Raw genomic sequence first — 20796 nt, 5'->3', positions numbered from 1 at the left:
AGTCATCTTTATGTGATCCTTCCTATGAGGACTGGCTGTGTCATTTTTAATAGAAGCCACAATGTAGTAGAGTGGAAGAAAAACATCATTGTCATGAAATTTACTATACTACAGGTAATAGAAAATATTATAATTAACATTTACTGTGTCCTTACTCTGTACCAGACACCATGCTTTAGATACTTTATCATCTTCAATCTTCCTATCAATCCTAAGGGGCAGGAACTATTATTATCCCCATTTTATAGATGAGAAACACGACCGAGAAAGGTTAAGTAACTTATTAACACTGTATGACCAGCAAGTGGCTGAGCCAGAATTTAATGTGGAGTCTGACTCCAGACCATATATATGATCTGGACTTCTAGACCTTCAACTTGCACAAAAGAAGAGGAAGTTTGGGTATAAAAAAATACTTTTACCAAAGGTTGAGGTTTCTGCTTCTACAAATGACTTCCTGAGGCTCTGGTACACCAATATCTCCCCGCCACAAAGCTCTTCTTGCCTTTTATAAATCAGAGTAGCCACCTTGTGCTAGTAAGGTGGCATTTCATAAAATGGCATCATACTGACATGCATGGGTGCTTAGTGGGAATGTCCATGAAAAAAGCAGAAGTTATATTACTGATGAGAGGCAAATGGGCTTCAAACTTTAGGTTTATAAGAAAATTTCAGTAGCAACAGATGTCCTCTTATCCAAGACAAGAAACTGTCAGTACTGAACATGTTACCTCCCCAATCCAATAGCAAAGTCAGAAGCCCAGCATGACAAACCAAGCTTCTAGAATGGCAGCAATGCCTTGCAGTTTTTATGCAATAAATACTAACATTAAATGGGTAAAATACAGAAACCAATATCTTAACATTCTGATCCTGAGGAAATGCTACCTCCTATTAATTTTTCAGTAGTTGGCCCAGACCACATAGAATTTTGAAGACCTTAAAAGAATAAAATTTTATCTAAGAAAAGAAAATTTACCTGATGGCCACATAACCACAAGTAAACTTAATAGTAGGGTTTTATTCTCCCTCTTGTTTATCAAACTATATTTCTAAACATTTAAGAATATAGATGGCCTTCACATGCATTTGTACCTTATCTATAACATAGTCTATGTAAACAGAATAAAGAATTGATATTCCTTTTCTGACTACGGAAATTTCATATTCCTCAATTCCACTACATACTAACTTTCAAATATCTTTTAGCCAGTTTTTCCTCTCTAATTCCTTTTGTAGTCAGGATGTTGACAGTGAGTTGGATTAGAATTGTTTATTTCTTTTCCTATGACAGTAAACTCCCTAAAATAAAGGCCACCCTCCTAGCAGAAACAGATGCTGTCTGTCAACTCTACTCCCCCTTCCTGCTAAGGACTGACACCCAGCTGTAAATGATTTTGTGTTTAGTAGATATATTAAGCAGGGGGGAAAAAGACACCCAGAAAGAAGAAAGCCAGCATTCCGTGTCTGACATCAGCATCAGGTTTAACAGAAACCACTTGCTAAACCTTCCTAACCATGCCTGGCAGATTCTTGCTGGGAGAGGAATGCGGAGCTGAACTGAGTTACAGCTTTTTCCTTAGAAGTGGGCAGCCTCAAGTACCTTTTCCAGGCAATAAAGGACCACAAAGGCAGATTCTTGACTCCTTCCTAGACTACCATTTCTTACCTACTTGTCATAATCTCACAGAAACAAAAATGATCTCCCCAAACATTCACCACTGGTCCCATCATGACTGAAAGAAAGCAAGTACCTTCTGGTAAACTTTGGTGGAGGCCACAGTCAGATTGCGCAGATCGTGGGGATTACAATCAGTGTCATTCATGCAGCAACTTGTGGGGATGCCATGATCTAAGAAGTAGGGGCTGGTGCTCCAGTTGGTGTAGTTCTGCACACCACAGCAGCTCAGCTGTTAACAGGGAAAGGAAAAGAATCAAAGTGTGTCAGATCAAAGACTGTGATCTCCTCACTCACCGCCCTGTAACTTTTAAAAGAGAAACATGGGCCAAGCCTCTGAGTCAACAGGCACAGCTTTGGTGGGTAAAGATGAGTTGAAGCTCCGCTAACAATTGTTCTCACTGGGAAGCCCATTTGAACTCAAAAAAGAAAGTTCTAAATGATGGGTCATGTTGGCATTCTTATGACCTCCTTAAATCAAAGCAGTGGCCTGGTTATGCATCAAAATCACCTGTGTCAGCTGGGTGCTGTTAAAGGTATATAGATCAACTCAATCAGGACTGCTGATGGGGAAGCCAAGGCAAAAATGATTTTAAAAAGCTCTTCAAAGGATCTATACTAATAAGTAAATAAATGGGATTTTTTTAGGGGACGGGGGAGATGCATATAGAGGTAGAAAGAGAATTGGTGGAGCTATACTATAGCCCACCAGCTGCCTGGTTTCATAAATTGGAACACAGCCAGGCCTCTTTGTTTACGTATTAACTATGGTTGCTTTTGTGTTACAGAGGCAGAGTACTTGTGACAGAGACTGCATGGCCCTCAAAGCCTCAAATAGTCACTATTTGACCCTTTACAACTGCTGACATAGAGAATATTAAAGCAAATTGGATAAAATATAATTAATTAGTGAGTCTGGGTAAAAGGTGTATTTTTTGATAAGTTTGAAATTTTATCAAATAAATTACCCCCCAAATTAAAATGCCTCTGAAGTACATCAAAAACATCCTAACGTAAAAAAAAAAAAAAAAAAAAAAAAAAAAAACTCCCCAGGTGATCCTCATGGGCATCAGGCTTCAGCACCAGCACCTGCCCTGCTGAGTGCCTATAGGCAGGAAACTTCTACTTTCCTACTATGCTTTGTAAAGCACCAGGCTGTCTGGGCCATTCATATACCTGACAGACCCTCAGTTTCTTCTTGGTCTACTCTCTATCCTCAGTATGTTGCAAAAGCCTGTGAAGGTAGTTTACTCAAGTTCTTTACCCAGACTAAAGATACCACTTCCAGGAATGCCAACCTTTGGGAGCCAACTCTAAGAAAAGCTGTCATACACTCACTGCCTACCTCCTTTCCAAGGCTTCAGATCTTCAAATTTTAAGGTCAAACTTGCTTTTCTTGGGATCCTCACAATCCTTACTTTAAAAAAAAACAGAGCCAGTGATGCTTCTTGACAGTAATTACCTGGGTAATTGGATCCTGGGCAAATACCCTAACCCTTGGAAATGGAATGTGATCAAAAGTTTGAGAACAGGAATCAGCAGCAGCAGACAACTCTAAAACCACACCTCACAGGCAGTTCCCAACCCCCACTCCTTCCCTAGAACTTACGCTGCGCTGCACATGGTCCACTGCCTGGCTCCTCTCATCATTGCCATTGTAATTCTGCATGGCATCCATGTAAGTCCTCAGGAAGGTATCCTTGATCTATGGAAGACCAAGAGGAATAGCTTTAGAAATCTAAAATTTTACATATAAATTAAAAACAAAGAGCTGTGGGGGTTTGGGATCATGACTATCTTTTTTCTTTTTCCCTCACTACCAGACATAACAGCAGGGCTCCTCATTACTGGGATGTAGATTTTACCCCCAAGTGGCAGGGGTGGCCCAAAGGGACTCCGGGGAGGAGAGAAGAGAGCACAGGCTGCTTTGGGGAAATCTAGCACTTTGCCTTTGGGACACAACTAGTTTGGTTTGCCTTCACAATCTCAGAAATCGTTAAATAGATATAGACTTGTGCTTTGCTCACATAGCTATCTTAAAAGGAGTATTTAATCTATATTGAAGGTCACTGCTTTAAAACAAGGTGGAGAATAATTTTATGTAATATATATATATATATATATATATATATATAAATCTAAGTGACCAACCGTCCGTCCAAATGACCAACCCGCCAGTACATGATGCACACTGGTAATTTAAAAATAAACATTGACTCATACATGCACAATACATATACTAGTAAAGCTCTTGCTGGCGCCAATCACACGTGTGTTTTGATATGTCATTGTCAATCATAAATTTGGTTGACACTTCTATTACAAAGAAAGGATGAATAGCAATATTAAAATACTTCTTCTAATTAATTTCCTTTCAATGTGCACAGATCCATGCACTGAAGCACTAGTAACTATATAAAAAACAGAGTGAGGATCAACAACTAAGTTTTTGAGTTTGGCTAAATTCCTGCCTTTATAAATTTATTGGCATTTCAGCCCACAATATGAGATATTTGGAAAATAGCAATACCACTGGAGATGCCAGCTAGCCTACATGTGCCCTATACACATTTCAAGAGGTTTCAAATTTCCTCCCCCAAAGACTCTTTAACTAAGTGATCCACTTTGTATATACTCACCTCATGACGAAACACAAACCCTGAAATGCCAGCTACGAGCTCAGCCAGGAACACCAAGGACAGAAACATGGCATACTGAAAATCAAGTGGGCAGGAAAAAAGTCAAATATGTCAAGATTAAGAAGAGTGCTTCTTGTCAGGAAGAATTAGACAAACCCTCCTTTTTCCTAGACAAAGCTTAGGAAACGTTTAAAAATACTCTTCTCCAAATTTACCCACATGAGCCTCAATATAGGAATATGTCTGTTTAACAGGAAGAAGCATTTTGGGACTAGTATCATGCCTGTCAGCTCAGGTTGACCAAGAGAAATCTAAAAGGGCTTTCTACAACTTAAGGTATCCATTATTTTTAATGTTAGAATCCTTGAGTTAGTCTAAGGCCATGCAAGTCTAACACCACACCTCACAGGCAGTTCCCAGCTCCAACTCCTTCCCTGGAAGGTCATTCTGGAAGTCACAGGACACAGTTCCACCTTGTCTTGGAGTTCTTCATACCACCTTCCTCTTTATGGTCATTTGGCATCTGCCTGCACCTTCATCTAGCATCTGAAAACCCAGCTCTACCCACCCACCCCTTGTAGTTCATTTAGTTTTCAAACTGTTTCAACTGCTGGAAAGACTTCCTTTCTTTTGTCCACAGTCTGCCTACCTGTAACTTCCACTCACTGGTTTGAATCTGCTTTCAGGAGATATAAGAACCAGCCCTCTCTTTTATATAGCAGGCCCTTATATGGGCAAACACAGCCTTGGCACACCCTGCTTTTTTCCATTCAGACACACTACTCCAGTTTCCTTAAGTACGTCTCATATGAAATGGCTTCAAAACCTCTCCCTTTGGAATTGTATCCCTCCCGTACTTACAGAAAAATCAGAATGTGCACAGGTTGACCTCCCTTCCTTAATATGGTGGTCAGACTCGAATGCAGCATATACAACAATGGCTAATAGGCTACCTACCTACCTTTCTTGTTCTGCACAGTACATGGAGTTAATAGCCTTTTAAAAAGCCAATATGCTACACTACTGACTAACAACGTTCGCAGGCACCTAAAACCCTTAATGCTTCTTTCTCATTTCATGCTTCCTGTACTTTCCAAGTTGATTTTGTGAGTGTGCATATTACCTGGTAGTTACAAGACATTAACGGTTTCCATTTTTGTGACTTTGTAAAGCAGATGAAAGAGAATTGATTCCTTTCCTACAAGGCAATATGCTTCTCGTCTCAAACTATATAAAAGCCCTCAATATTTGGAATGGCCCTAGATGATGCTGAGGAATTTAGAAAGACTGCACATGGCCATACGACTTACTTGTAAAGTGTGCACATGTCCTATAAAGTATAAATATATACACAGGATCATAAATTAATTTTCTCAGCTAGTGACACATATATTACAATGAAGAAGTACTGGCTTAAAATGCCAGTTTCATTTGAAATATTAACAAAAGTCTCTATACACTTAAAGTACAGCCACTAAAATAACTCCTAAGTTTGAGCCCTAGTCTTTCTGTGGTGAAAGTCTTAGGAAAGAGGCAGCCTCCCTAGACCCCATAAAGTGAAAATAGTTATTTTCAGGGTTTTTTCAATTAATGAGGTTAAATGAGAACTGTAAAATTCTAGACTGACAATCAAGTTATTTCCTCTCTCATCAGCAAGATCAGCAATATCCTGTCTTTCGGTGTTTCCCTGCTATCAGAACCTTCCAGAGAACAGCTTCTTCTCCTTCACAAGGCCTTAGCCAAAGTCTATTGGGAAGATCTTGTGCTAAATACAGATGGTAGGTCAAAACCAGATAAAGACAACTCAATGAAAGAGAATTACAGGCCAATATCCCTTATGAACATAGATGCCAAAATCCTCAACAAAATTCTAGCAAATCGACTCCAGAAGAACATCACAAAGATCATACACCATGACCAAGTAGGATTTATTCCAGGAATGCAAGGATGGTACAATATCCGCAAATCAATAAACATGATACATCACATAAACAAATTGAAAGATAAAAATCATATAGTCATATCAACTGATGCAGAAAAAGCATTTGATAAAATCCAACACCCTTTCCTGATAAAAACTCTTAACAAGGTGGGAGTACAAGGATTATACCTCAACATAATAAAAGCTATATATGATAAACCCACAGCCAACATTATACTCAATGGGCAAAAACTAAAACCATTCCCTCTAAGAACAGGAACAAGACAGGGATGCCCACTCTCGCCACTCTTGTTTGACATAGTACTGGAAGTACTAGCCATTACAATAAGACAAGAGGAGGAAATAAAAGGCATCCAAATTGGAAAAGAAGAAGTAAAGTTATCCTTATTTGCAGATGACATGATATTATGCATAAAAAACCCAAAAGACTACATTAAAAAAAAACTAATTGACTTAATAAATGAATTTGGCAATGTAGCAGGATACAAAATTAACGCCAAGAAATCCATGGCATTTCTATACACCAACAGTGAAACTACAGAAACAGAGACTAAAAAAGCAATTCCATTTACCATCGCACCAAAAAAATTAAGATACCTAGGAATAAATTTAACTAAGGAAGTAAAGGACCTATATGCAGAAAACTACATGACACTGAAAAAAGAGATAGAGGAAGATGTAAAGAGATGGAAGAACATACCATGTTCATGGATTGGTAGAATCAACATCATCAAAATGTCCATACTTCCTAAAGCAATCTATAGGTTCAATGCACTCCCCATTAAAATACCAACGGCATATTTCACTGACCTAGAAAGAACTCTCCAAAAGTTCATTTGGAACAATAAAAGACCCCGAATAGCCACAGCAATCCTGAGAAAGAAAAGTAAAGTAGGAGGGATCTCAATACCAGACTTCAAACTGTATTACAAAGCCACTGTTCTCAAAACAGCCTGGTACTGGCACAAGAACAGACATATAGATCAATGGAATAGAATCGAGAACCCAGATATCAACCCAAATCACTATGTTCAATTAATATTTGACAAAGGAGGCACGAATATACAATGGAGTCAAGACAGTCTCTTCAATAAATGGTGTTGGGAAAATTGGACAGACACATGCAAAAGAATGAAACTAGATCACCAACTTACACCATACACAAAAATAAACTCAAAATGGATACAGGACTTAAACATCAGACGGAAAACCATAAAAATACTAGAAGCATCCACAGGCAGAAAAATCTCAGACGTATGCCAAAAGAACTTCTTCACTGATACTGCCCCTAGGGTAATGGAAGCTAAAGAGAAAATAAACAAATGGGACTACATCAAAATAAAAAGCTTTTTTACAGCAAAAGAAACCATCAACAAAACAACAAGAAAGCCAACGGTGTGGGAGAACATATTTGCAAATAATACCACTGATAAAGGTTTAATCTCCAACATCTACAGACAGCTGATACAACTAAATAAAAGGAAGATGAATGATCCAATTAAGAAATGCGCAATGGACCTAAATAGAATGTTTTCAAAAGAAGACAGAAGGAAGGCCAAAAGGCACATGAAAACATGCTCAAAGTCACTAATTATCCGAGAGATGCAAATCAAAACAACAATGCGGTACCATCTCACACCTGTCAGAATGGCCAACATCAACAAATCAACAAACGACAAGTGTTGGCGAGGTTGTGGAGAAAAAGGAACCCTCATGCACTGCTGGTGGGAATGCAGACTGGTGCAACCACTGTGGAGAACAGTGTGGAGTTTCCTCAAAAAACTGAAAATGGAACTCCCATTTGACCCAGTAATCCCACTCCTAGGAATATATCCCAAGAAACTAGAAACACCAATCAGAAAGGATATATGCACCCCTATGTTCATAGCAGCACAATCTACAATAGCCAGAATTTGGAAACAGCCTAGGTGCCCGTCAACAGATGATTGGATCAAAACACCATGGTACATCTACACAATGGAAATCTATGCTGCCATAAAAAAGAAGGAATTCTCATCATTTGCAGCAACCTGGATGGAATTGAGAGCATCATGCTGAGTGAAATAAGCCAATCAATGAAAGAGAAACACCACATGACCTCACTCATTTATGGATAATAAAGAACATTATAAACTGATGAACCAAAAGATAGATATAGAGACAGTAAAGCAACAAGCAGACTGTCAATTTACAGTAGGGAGGGGAGGGAGATCTGGGGGAGATAATAGATCAACCGAAGGACTTGTATACATGCATATAAGTACAACCAATGGACATAAAACTCTGGGGAGGGAGGGTATGTATGGGAGGGAGAAAGGGGGGCAAAAAAAATCAATAAAATATATTAAAATAAAATAATTTAAAAATTAAAAAAATTAAAAATAAAATACTACAGTAAAAATTATCTTGTCTCTGGAAAGAGACATTTATGTGTTTCAATACCAGCTCTCTGTACTGGAATATTACCTATATGAACCTTGGCAGGTTATTTAACCTCAAATACTTTATCTTATAATGGAAATTACTTCATTCAGAGAAGGTGAGAAATAAATGTAGTATGCATACATGATAGCATCTGTCAGGTAAAAGAAACTAAATGATAACTTTTAAAGGTAAAAAATAAAAACCTTTTGTACTCCCCAAAAGGCTCATCTGCTAACAAGTTCTCAAATGTTAGGAGAAAATGGGTAGCATGGTGTGGCATCACCTTCAGAAGAGGCCAGAGATAACTATTCCATTGCTGTAGCCTCTCTTATGCCCTTCACTCATACTATTTGAGCTGGAAGAAACCTTGGTGATTTAGTCCAATACTATTCTTTCATAAATGAGGACAGATGTCCAAAGAGGTTACATCCTTGCCACTAAACACATAGACAGTGTCAGAATCACTCAAGTCTCATGACCAGGTTTCCTCCAGACAAATGAATATTTAGCAATCCTTCTTTACTATTCATTTGAAGTTAATTCTCCTCTTGCTGCCCAGGTGATGTAAGCATGCATCCAAAGTTGAGGACTACTATACTAGAGTGAAACAAATCCTAGTGCTTGTAAGAAATACAAGAAGGAAAACTCAGTCTATTAGTATAGAGTAGCAGCTGAAAGCAGCAAATGTGCCTCAATATGACTTCACTATGGTTTTGCCACCAACTCAAAAGAATCAGTGGTGGCAGGGCATGTCTCTTGCATGGTCTGCAGAAGAGAAAGTGCCCAAATCAACCATGGCTCCCGTGAGGTTGTCAACAAAGACACTGACCTGTGCCACTTTGAAAGGTGGTTCCTTTAGAGCACATATGTCAAACACAAGGCCCGCGGGCCAAATCCAGCCCGCCAGGCCTTGCAATGTGGCCCGCACCGCGCTGTCATTACTGCACTCTGCTGTCAGTTTATGACTGTTCAGTAAACCATTCGGCCCGCGATTTAGGCTGGATTTTAGATTTTGGCCCCTTCTCTGATTGAGTTCAACACCCCTACTTTAGAGTGAATTACCTTTACACCCACATCTATCACTACATGGTATTAAATGTTACTACAACCTAGAGCTAAATGAGGAAGCACAAACAACAAAGTACTGGTGGTGGACACTTTGCTATTGAGCTCTCAAATGTTAGGAGGTGCGTTTGCTACCTTTTATCTATAAAAGCCTTTAACATTAACTTTTATTAATGAGGAAGATGAACAGTGAGTAGAGACTTAGGCAACTATTCTATTAAAACATTAAGAATTACAGTAACAACCTTTTAACAGTCTGCCCTTATTCTTTAGGAAACATCACTGCTCTGTCTGCCCTATTGGAGTAAAGGTACCCAGTACTGGTCCTGGTAGCCAATAGTTGGCACTGCATCAACCCTCTGTTGAGTGGAGAAGCTCTTGATTAGCTCAATTCCCATAGAACCAAGGTGTACAGGTTTCCAGAAGAGTGCGCCCATGCATCCACAGCCAAGTTCAAGAATACAGAAAGTATTTCTCCAGTGGGAACTTGGAGACGAAAGATTGCTTATGTTTGGGATAACCCTCTGTTGAGTGGAGAAGCTCTGGATTAGCTCAATTCCCATAGAACCAGGGTGTACAGGTTTCCAGAAGAGTGTGCCCATGCATCCAAAGCCAAGTTCAAGTACACAGAAAGTATTTCTCCAGTGGGAACTTGGAGACGAAAGACTGCTTATGTTTGGGATGCTGTCTTGCCCCCCCCCCCAAAGGTGCACATAACATGCTTGAAGAGATTTCTAAGACAGGATTCAAAACTGGAACAGGACATCTTGCCACAAGGATATAAATGGCCTATTAGAACTGATTTCTCATCATTTACCTCAGGGAACCAGGACTGATTTTTTTTGTTTTTGTTTTTGTGCCAGGCTGTGTTTTGTGTTGTTTTTCCCTCGGGATTAAAGGGTGGATTATGTAAGAGTCTGACTAAAATTAGAATCAATGAATATTGAGGTCTTATCTGTGGCTTCAAGAAAGCCACTTTGCTTTCATGTGATTGATTGCAAAAAGGAATTGAAAAAGCAGTATGTTGTTGTGACATACTCACCAGTTTCAACATCCATGGGCTACCACGGCATGTAGCAAAGCATCCAAACAGGCCAAAAACAACGATAGTAGTGCCAGTTCCAATGAGGACATAGGGGGCATTTGTGGAGTTCTCAGCAATGAGGGAGATATAGGTGCCCAAAGTGAGTTTGCCCCAGACTCCAACAGCCAGCAGGATCACCCCAGTGATCTGAAAATGGAAAGGGAGGAGAAGAGAGAGTGTAAAACTGCTGCTGAGAGAGGTGACAATCAGTGTAGCCTGACTATGTTAACTCATTTGAATGAGCAAATTGGCAATTGCTGTAGGATTCCCTAGAGAAATGGGAAAATGTTGAAGATTGTTAACTAAAGTCATCATAGAGCAAAGACACTGATTTTGTACAATTAGATCTATCTTACATAATCCCATATGCAGTTACTACATTAATCGGAAGTGAGACCAACAATAAAGAAGTTTTTAAGCTGCTTAAGAAATATATCCTAATGCAGTTCTCAGAGACTTACTAGGTCTAATCTCAGAGCCACTGCCTGATGCTGAGCTAGGTATAACCCCAATAGCAATGTCAGCTACCCTCCTTTAATGGTATGTGTGTACATGGCATGTTTTAAGGACATTTCAGATGTTTTAAGGAACAAGGTAATTCTCTTTCAATATTTTCACAAAAATCTCTACAAAAGCAAAACTTTCAAAAATACTTTTGAATCCATATTGATCCACCACCTTATTTATATTACTTTAGTCAATATAAAACAACAGAAGAATCCAAATAACTCCTGGAATTAACTTTAATGCAATGTGTCAAACCCTACTGATCAGGCCAAAAGAAATCCCTACAGCATGTCTAAACTCTAGAACCTTTCATCAATTGGGCCCTTACTTCAGAAGATAGACTTGGGGCTGCATGCTATGCCTTACTCTCCATCTCCTGAAGCTTTAGTTACTAAAGCCAATGGTAGACTGTGTCTCTAGCTCCAAAACTGGATTCTCCTTCAGTTTATTAGTAGCTTAGCAATTAGCCCTCCACTACCACTTATGAAAGCTTATGAGGCCTAAAAGAACCTGGGTGTCCAAGGGAGCTCTTCCCCATACCAAATGCCTCAGTTCCCTGTGCAGTCTGCCCATTCAAGTGAGGAAGCCAGATGAGAAACTGGAGAAAACCAATATGATACAAATCAATACCCACCTCACCAATATTTACCCTATCGATCAATACTGTTCACTGTTCCATAACATTTGTAAGTGAATACCACCAGATACATGCTGCATGAGTAACCAAACAGCTGGGCCAGTGAAGATGCCAAGGACTCCCTCCATATATTCTGAAAACTCCTTATGCAATTTGGAGCCATCAAGCTCCACCATCATATTGTTTCACTGTGCAGGAAAAAGAACAGACCCTGCACCTTTCCCCATATCAGGTGAGAGTGGGCTCCACATATTTGGGGAGAAGGGTTCAGTAGAAACAAGAATGGTGATACTCCCTTACCCCTACCCCCAATAACCTCTCTACTTTGTAGAAATATTAACCATGAAAGAATTAAAAGCATAAAATCATGAAAAGATTGAGGAACTAATGGAACTTTTACAAGATAAAGGAATGGAATGTGATATAGTCTTCAAGAGAAAATGTCTGACATTACTATTTGGGAGATAGTGGTCCAGTGGAGGTCTACTGCCTTTGAAAAGTTCCAATGGAAATGATTTTAGTGAGAAGACAACCAAGATCTCAAATGTTGCCAAGAGTTTCACGGCCTCTGCTGACACCTGGTGGTTGCTACAGAAAGTACCTTCCTTGAACAGCCTCTTCTTCCATATTCCTCCAAATAGAAACATAAAAGGTTTTTCACCTACCAGAATCAAAATGTAACATTCAATTTTTCATTTATTAGGAATAAGAACAAATTTAATTAAACATTAGGTAAGAATGGTAGTGCCTGAGCTGTCTTTTATTACTCAATGATTAGTATAATGCCAAGCACAGAGTAAATGCTCAATATTCATTGACAAATATATTTTATTTCTCTGGGTCTTAGAACCTCTGTTTTATAAAACAGAGTCCATCAAACACCAAATACTTACAAAAATTCTCCATAAGGTAAATACTATGAAGTAAGTTAAAAATGGAACCAAAGAAAAACTTTCTCCCCTACTTCCCACTCTAGCACTATCTGCCTAAAGCTGAAATATCACAATGTGTTAAACAAAAACAAAAATTCAATTAAGCTAATCATTGTTTATATAGACTGAATATAGGTCTCATTTAGAAACTTGAAATTTCACATGACTGTCCCCAAAGATTCAGTTATACTTCAGACATACACTGAGCAGCTGCAGTCTATACATTACTATTACCAGTCATTATTAGAATATTGTTTTAATGAAAGTATACACTGACCAAATTTGAGTCTATTATCATATATTTTTATGAACAGTGATTTCATAATGTTCACTTACCACCATAACAAATATTATATGTGGTTGTCAACGTTAACACAAATTCTGATTTTAAGGCAAATAGTATTAACATTTTTATTCCTTTTCTCCTTTCCAAAAATAAGAAATCTCTCCTCATGCAAAGTACAAAGTCTATAAAAGCCTATAATATCAACTTGTTAAATATTCATTTAATGTAAATTATACAAATATCACCCTCCCCTCCCCCCCCTTTTTTGCAAACCTCAACGTTTCCTTTTAAAGACTGCCTGTGGGCACCATATTGCATGGGGTGGGGGGGAACCACCCAACATCTTGACATTGACCAAGTTGGTCATCCTCTAAGGAACTCTTCCACTGAATGACATGAAGACTGGGATAGCTAAGCCCCTTCAAGTACCCATGTGTTAAGAATCTAAGACCAATCTAGAGAGAAAATGCCTTCTCAAATGTTGGTCTTCTACTGAAACATTCCTGATGAACAAATTGTGTTGGAAAACCCAAATTCCACATATTTACAGCCTCATCTCCTTCATGACTCTTTGTACATACTATATCATTCCAGGAAAGTATAGTTCTCTATGCAGTTCCCATTCTTTATTGCTTCTTAACCATTGCCCTTGATGATTCTATTACCTAGCTTTGTTACCCTTCCTATCACTTCCTGTCTGCATCCTAAACTCTTTTGGTACACTGTACACACTTATCCCAGCCTCCTTAACAAAACTTTCTCTGTAGTATTCCATTGTTTGTCATGCTGTGTTCTATTCTCCCTCCCATGCACATCTAGTACTGATTCCCTTAAGGGCAGAAGCTGTCTGTCTTGGACATAGTCAATGTCCAATAGGTCTATTGAATGAATGAATAAGCAACCAATTGTAGATTTGACAAGAGGAAAATTTTCATGTTATGCATCCACCTACTCTACCCTCTGAAATTCTCTGAAACCCTAGCCAGTATGAGTCAGCATTGTAATCTGGAGAAACAACAATGTTAAGGACAAAGAAGAAAGGTTTCAATAGACAAGGGAGAAAAAGGTTGGGTTGCATACACCCTGAGGTAAGTAAAACCATATCTGGTGATGGTAGTAGTGGTGAACTTGGGGTAAATATTATAAAACAATTGCCAGGCTATGGGAGAAGAAGAAAAAAACTACAAACAAAGGAGCCAGGGATACTGTATTTTCATGTTTCTCAGATGCCCAGAGGCATTTTACTTGAGCCCACTTCCATTTGTGCTCACAGACCACAGATATTCTGATTAAACTTGTGTCATCAGAATAACACTCTGAATCTGTCACATTTACAACTTATTTTATTAAAATTATTTGTGTAAATGATTAATGTTTTAAAATAGACTAAGAACCAGAATTTACTGGGGCTTTTCCATGGGCTTGAGAACTCAGCCCAGATGAATGGCGAGAGAAGACCTGGTATATTTAAAAGGTAGATAAATGGAAGAGTTCATGGCTGGGTGTTAGGATATCAGGATTTCAGCTGTAGTTTTGTCACAAATTAGCTATGTGGCCTTGGACAGATCAGCTAACCTTTAAGGGTCTCAGTTCCCTGATCAGTAGGACCAGGAGGTGGGCAAACCTGATTTTCAGTGCTCCCCCCATTTCTAACATTCAACAATAAATATGAACCTCAAAATTCATATTTATTCAAATTATTAACTCTGAAATATAATTATAGATGTGCCATTAGATAAATAAGCACAAGAAAGTTTGTGAGTTTCTCTCTGTGACTGACAAACCATCAGCAGTGAGAGTAGAAAATCAACTCATTTCTGGATGCAAACCCCATTCACTGTTCTGCCAGCTTTCCAAGGTGACAAGTGGTTGCTGGGTGAGGGAAGGGAACATGCACAGTGAGTCATGTGTTATAGTTTTACACAGACTTCCAAAAATCCATTAGCTCACTGGCATGACAACAAGCTTTCCTTTTTAAATGATGACACTGCTATCTTAAGAGCAACAAGACATATGCTTTGAGCTTCTTTCTAGGCAAGTATGTTAGCCAATTCAATCTTTTTCTCCCTTAGTTTTATGTCTATGTATACGTATGTGGAAGAGAACACAATACATGGTGGGGAGATCAGTGGCATCATTAAATAGAATAGGGAAATTGAGAACAGTGAGAGAATTAAGAGGATTTTAAATGATGTTAAAACTGAATTTGAGAACCAATAGGAAACCTCTCTGTTCTAGGTCCTGTTTTCTGTTGCTTTTGAGGTGACACATATAACATGTTCAGATGGCAGTTATGGATGGGAGGCTGGAGTTCAGAATTTAGGATTTCATCAGAGCTGCAAGTGAGAGTTCAGACCAGAAGTGACAGCTGAAGGAACAGTGTGTCTCAGGAAACAAAAGCAGAGGATGGTTGGAATGACAAGGGCTAAGGCTAGAATATGAGAGGACAATACTGGAAGATAGGTGATAGTGAGGAGATGCAGAACACAGTGGACATATCTATGAAGGTAGTTGCTAATAGGAAAAGTAGGAGACATGGAAGAGACTTTCTTTCTCTTCTGAAAACTTAATGGGGGAAGGGAATACCACCACAGTTCATTGACCCCCCATGTGTGCCAATGAGCAGACATGGTACTCATTTATATATCCAGTACAGCCCACTAAGATTATATATATTATTTATTTCATCCTATAGCCAATTCATACAATTCAAGTTCCAAAGAATTAATTTGTTACAAACTTTAGCTTCCATTTCAATTTTATCAATGATTATTAATATATAACCATGGTCTGAAGTGCATACTGTCTAACAGATCATAGATGCTTTTGAATATATATATATATAGGAATTTGAATGGCACTATGAAAAGTCAGGAATTTCAGCTCTGATTGTGGGCCTACCATAGCATCTTCTTCACCTGGGTAGTGAAGCAGCTAATCATCTCATAGGAAATGACACTTAGAATGCATTAAGTCCAGCAAACAATGCTTCCTTCTCCCAGATGTCTTCAAAATACAACTGCCTGCCGAAACCGGTTTTGCTCAGTGGTACAGCATCTGTCTGCGGACTGAAAGGTCCCAGGTTCAATTCCAGTCAAGGGCATGTACATTGGTTGAGGGCACATCCTCGGTAGGGAGTGTGCAAGAGGCAGCTGGTCGATGTTTCTCTCTCATCGACATTTCTAGCTCTCTCTCTCTCTCTCCCTTCCTCCTCTCTGTAAAATATCAATAAAATATATATTTTTTAAAATACAACCGCCAGCTTGTATCAGTCATATTGCATATCTGTCTCTTAGTTCTTCATCTATGAAATGGCTAGACGGGCTCCAATCACATCTACAGGAGCCGAGTGCTTAAGTTTTATCTGTCTCCTTGAATTTTCCAAATGATCCTCAGAAGGGCCAAGATTCAACATTTACCAAGGGCCTGTATTGGTTGGGCTTTGTAATTAGTCCATGGGAGTCTAGGTGAGGAGTGGCTTGAGCATGTAACAGGCTAGAGACTGAATAATCTCTAATGGCCTAGAGGCCCAGGAACTGATAGAAACTGATAAATATGGTGACAATACTTTAGGAATTAAACACTGAGTCTGAACATGGTAGAAACATTTGAAATAGGCCTATCACAGAAAATTAGGGCTATGTGGCTGCTAAAATCAAAATAAAGGGTACTTATTAAAATAGCCTTTTACTACTTGAATAACTAAATCCCTTCCAATAAGGCCCAAGCAGTTCCAGCTTATACTTAATTCTATGATTCAACTAAGTGTCACATTAAATTTCTAAACATGTTTTTAGGAACTCTGTAGATCTCACTAGGAAAGAAGATTGGTTTCTTATTTTCTGTATACTATCTTACAAGATTCAGGATTTTAGGTCTCTTCCCTCTTACAAGATTCAGGATTTTAGGTCTCTTCCCTCTTTAAAAAAAAAAAATCCCAAAAGAAAAGCCCTAAAATCCTTTCACTTATTAACACATTGAGAAATATCCCATTATGCCATGGAGAAATTTTAAGGGCAGCTTATCATGAGCCTCTTGGCATTATGTTTTTATTTATACTAGTAAGTATTGTTGATGAGTTCTCCTTAAAAATTTACACTAATAAGGTGTGTCATACTCCAACTTCTAGTCTCCAAGAGCATGTAAAAGGAAGAAGTGAACAAACCAGAGGTTAAGGCTGTCTAGATGTAGCTCACATCTCTGGTTTTAGTAATGACCCAGATATATAAATAGACTGCATATACTAGTAGGTGAATACCTATTATGAATTGGGGCCAGCAAAGCCACTTACAAGGAGATTTAGGTACTTAGAAATTAGGAGCAGCTATAATGGCTGAAGTGACAGAAGCTTAATGTTTTGGGGATTCCCTATATGACACAACCCCATTTGATTTCACTTGTATATAAAATATGTTGACCCAGTTAACACATAAAGCATGAGTACCAGGAGTATGAACAGCATTAGCATCATTAGCAGGTGGCTGACCAAGTGCAGGAAGCACTGTAGAGAGAAACCACTTCCTTTGCTTCCATTCCTCAGTGACCTAGGACTGAACCAGCTGTGAAAATATGGATAAAATTCTAAACTAATAAGAAAATATATTTTAAAAGAAGATCATGTCAGGATAAGCTTATCAACAAGCTACAACTATATTATTCATGTGTATTGATAGAAAGCTTCTGCTGACCACAAATGTATCATATCCTGTATTGTTAATTGTGTATACATCAAAATTTAAAGAGCCTTGTGGGAGGAAATAAGGTCCTTTAACTCCTTTGTAAACACCAAAGCCTCACTCATATCCTGTGCCTGATTTTCTAACACATCATGTCCTTCAGACATTCTGTCCTAATATCTATTTTAAATAGAATCACTGCTTGTCTGATCATAATTCCCAATTTTTAATTTGAAAGCCAGCTTGTCTGATCATAATTTCCAATTTTTAATTTGAAAGCCAGCTAGACTGACCATAATTCCCAATTTTTAATTTGATAGCCAGTCACTGTACATATAGTGACCACATAATAGAAGCTTCATAAATGCAGAATAAAACTTAGTATCAATCTCTTCTTCAAATTCAGCTCCCTTACAGTGGCCATGTCCTTGAGAGTTACTGAATAAGAATGAACCTGTATAAACTAGTCCTAACAATTATTCCATAAATGTGAACCTACATGCCAACCTGTGACTGAGCAGTACATGTTTCTCTCATGATTATTATGTTGAACAAATTTAGATTTCTAGGAGTTCCATTATTTTAAAAAGGGAATTTTCTTTGCATAATTTCTAAATGGGATTATCATCTTCAAAATACCAAAAACAAAACCATAGTCATATATATATATATTCATTATATCTTACACATACCTGTGTAAATAAACAGGAATAAGTTAGAACTTAGTGAAGAAATCTATTAAAGCCTGTGCTCTATCTGGCTATGAATTGATGGGGGTGAGTGGGTGAGGGGGGTTTGAGGAACTCACGCCTCTTTGTCCATGAAATTGGAGCTGATAACACCTAATGCTAGAAGAGGGCCTATTATTGAGTAAAACAATATGCGGAAGAGGCATGCATGTAATATTCAATAATAAGATACTTACCTCCTTTAAGTAGTCCTAACTTTCTTGTGGGATGAGTTAGGGGTCAAAATCACTTCCCTCTCAACATTCAAATATCCTCACTACACAAATATGTGATACTGCTATCAATAACACATAGGGGGAAAGTTCAAATGTCTAATGTTATAGGTATTCTGGGGAAAATATTAACTGAAGGGAATTGACCAAATATCAGGTTTTTATCTGAGTGCAATTACCTGCCTGGTCCTGGTAAAGTCAAGTCCATATAGTGGACATTGCTTCTCAAAATGCTTCACAAATGTCTGCTTTTGACCACAAGGGGGCCTAAATAAGAATACATGGGAATGATTGGGTCTAATCTATCACCACTAATGGAAATGTAATTTGAAGCTCTAACATTCTATAACTCCATGAGGTCTGTAATTGACGGTTAGGAAAATGAGTAGTGCTTATACCAGCAAAATTTTTCTCTCTGAAAATAAACAAAAAACAACTGTACAATAGTTACTATGTGCTGGACACTATACTAAGTGTTCTAATGTAGCCTTACTGGAGAAGGTTCTCTCTCCCAAACCCTCCACTTCTAACAGTTCTATAAGAAAACCTCGAAAGTAGTGTCATCCATCCTGGCACTGATGCCAGATTGACTCTCAAGCCCTGAGAATTTGGCTGCCATAATTAAAAAATATAATATTCAGGCATAGTCACTACTTTATTTAAAAAATGCTCTCCATTATTCATCCCCCTTAAGGCAGAAAGCTCTATAGAAATGAAAACATGTTCTGCTCCATGCTACATCTTGACACTTTAAAAACCAGGATGGGAAATAAATATCCTGATGTATATGTTATGATAAGCCAGAAATGGTAACTATCACAAACAAATCTACACAAGGACCATTTGACTTTCAAAGAAGCTCTGGCCCAAAGTGGTGTCCTATCTGCCTACCCCATAGCCTGTAAGGGGGATATGCAATCCTTCATAAACTAATGGCACAGTCTGAAAATACAGTTAATTGTGTATGTTCCTGGAATAAATGGCCTTTATTGAGCAGTACTGTGCTCCCTATATACTTCATCCCATTTATTTATTTCCATCACATTTATTTTTAATCTCTGTTTTACAGATGAAAAACAGGCTTTGAAAACAGCATTAGACATGATGCCTGTGTTTCAGACCAATTTTCAAAAGTCTATATTTATGCCAGAATTAGGAAAGTTAACAGAAGGAAAGATTTTTGTTTCAACACAAGGAAATTTTTTCTAGTAATAGGCATTGCCCAAAATGAAGTGGGTTGCCTTGCAAATGTGACAACAGAAGGCAACCATAGAACAGAAGTTCTATGGATGGAAAGCCAGCAGGGAAATGCAGAATTGCCTGAAAGGTTATTTGATGCTATTGTTCAGGAAACCTAGTGATTTTCCTCACCAATTATCTCCCTGGGTTTTCATATATGACTGAATAGGAGCTTTGCAACACAGGAACCAGGGAAACCATTTTCCCAGATTCTGAGTTACATTTCCTTTTATCTCTAAAAGGAAGTGAAAGACCACATAATTTTTGTCACATGAAGAGCAATGTAATGAGATTGCAACTAAAATAAGCTGTGTTCTTTAAAAGGGGATATGGCACTTGAAGGAGTGTTTGCCCTATTAATAATAGCTCTATTTTCCCTAGGCAACTATACTCTACCATATCTCAGCTAGAGTAGAAATTCTGGCTGACTTTAAGAATCAGTGAAGCTGGTTAAATATAAATGTAGGAAGACTATAGAGGCAACCTTCATATTTTTCACATATAGACAAAGGTTCTTTCAAAAACATGACATACATTAGAAAAAGAGAAGCTATGTATCTAATAAGGTGCTATTAGTAACAGTATATTGCACCAGAAATCTATTCCCTATAAAACAAGTATATAAATCCTTAGAAGAGCTATGTAACTAGGTCTTGGTAATGGTGATAGGGGAAATACAGCTCTACTTTTTATCCCTGTGGTGACACAGCTGCCACTGCTGAGCTC

At 38.3% G+C, this 20796-nt stretch overlaps 1 protein-coding gene across 1 annotated transcript in view; it reads right to left on the bottom strand.

The window, feature by feature from the left end:
* The window catches only part of TSPAN7 (tetraspanin 7), an 80427-nt gene that overhangs the window by 8342 nt on the left and 51289 nt on the right, over positions 1–20796 (bottom strand). Inside the window, exons 2-5 of the mRNA XM_084870687.1 lie at positions 10791–10979; positions 4318–4392; positions 3288–3383; positions 1755–1910 (exon numbers count right to left, since the gene is read on the bottom strand). Of these exons, the coding sequence (XP_084726813.1) occupies positions 1755–1910; positions 3288–3383; positions 4318–4392; positions 10791–10979 (516 nt within the window). The remainder of the gene's footprint in view (positions 1–1754; positions 1911–3287; positions 3384–4317; positions 4393–10790; positions 10980–20796) is intronic.

Source organism: Pipistrellus hanaki (assembly GCF_964339955.1).
Source record: "Pipistrellus hanaki genome assembly, chromosome: X".
NCBI lineage: Eukaryota > Metazoa > Chordata > Mammalia > Chiroptera > Vespertilionidae > Pipistrellus > Pipistrellus hanaki.
This window is presented reverse-complemented; position numbering and strand designations above follow the sequence as displayed.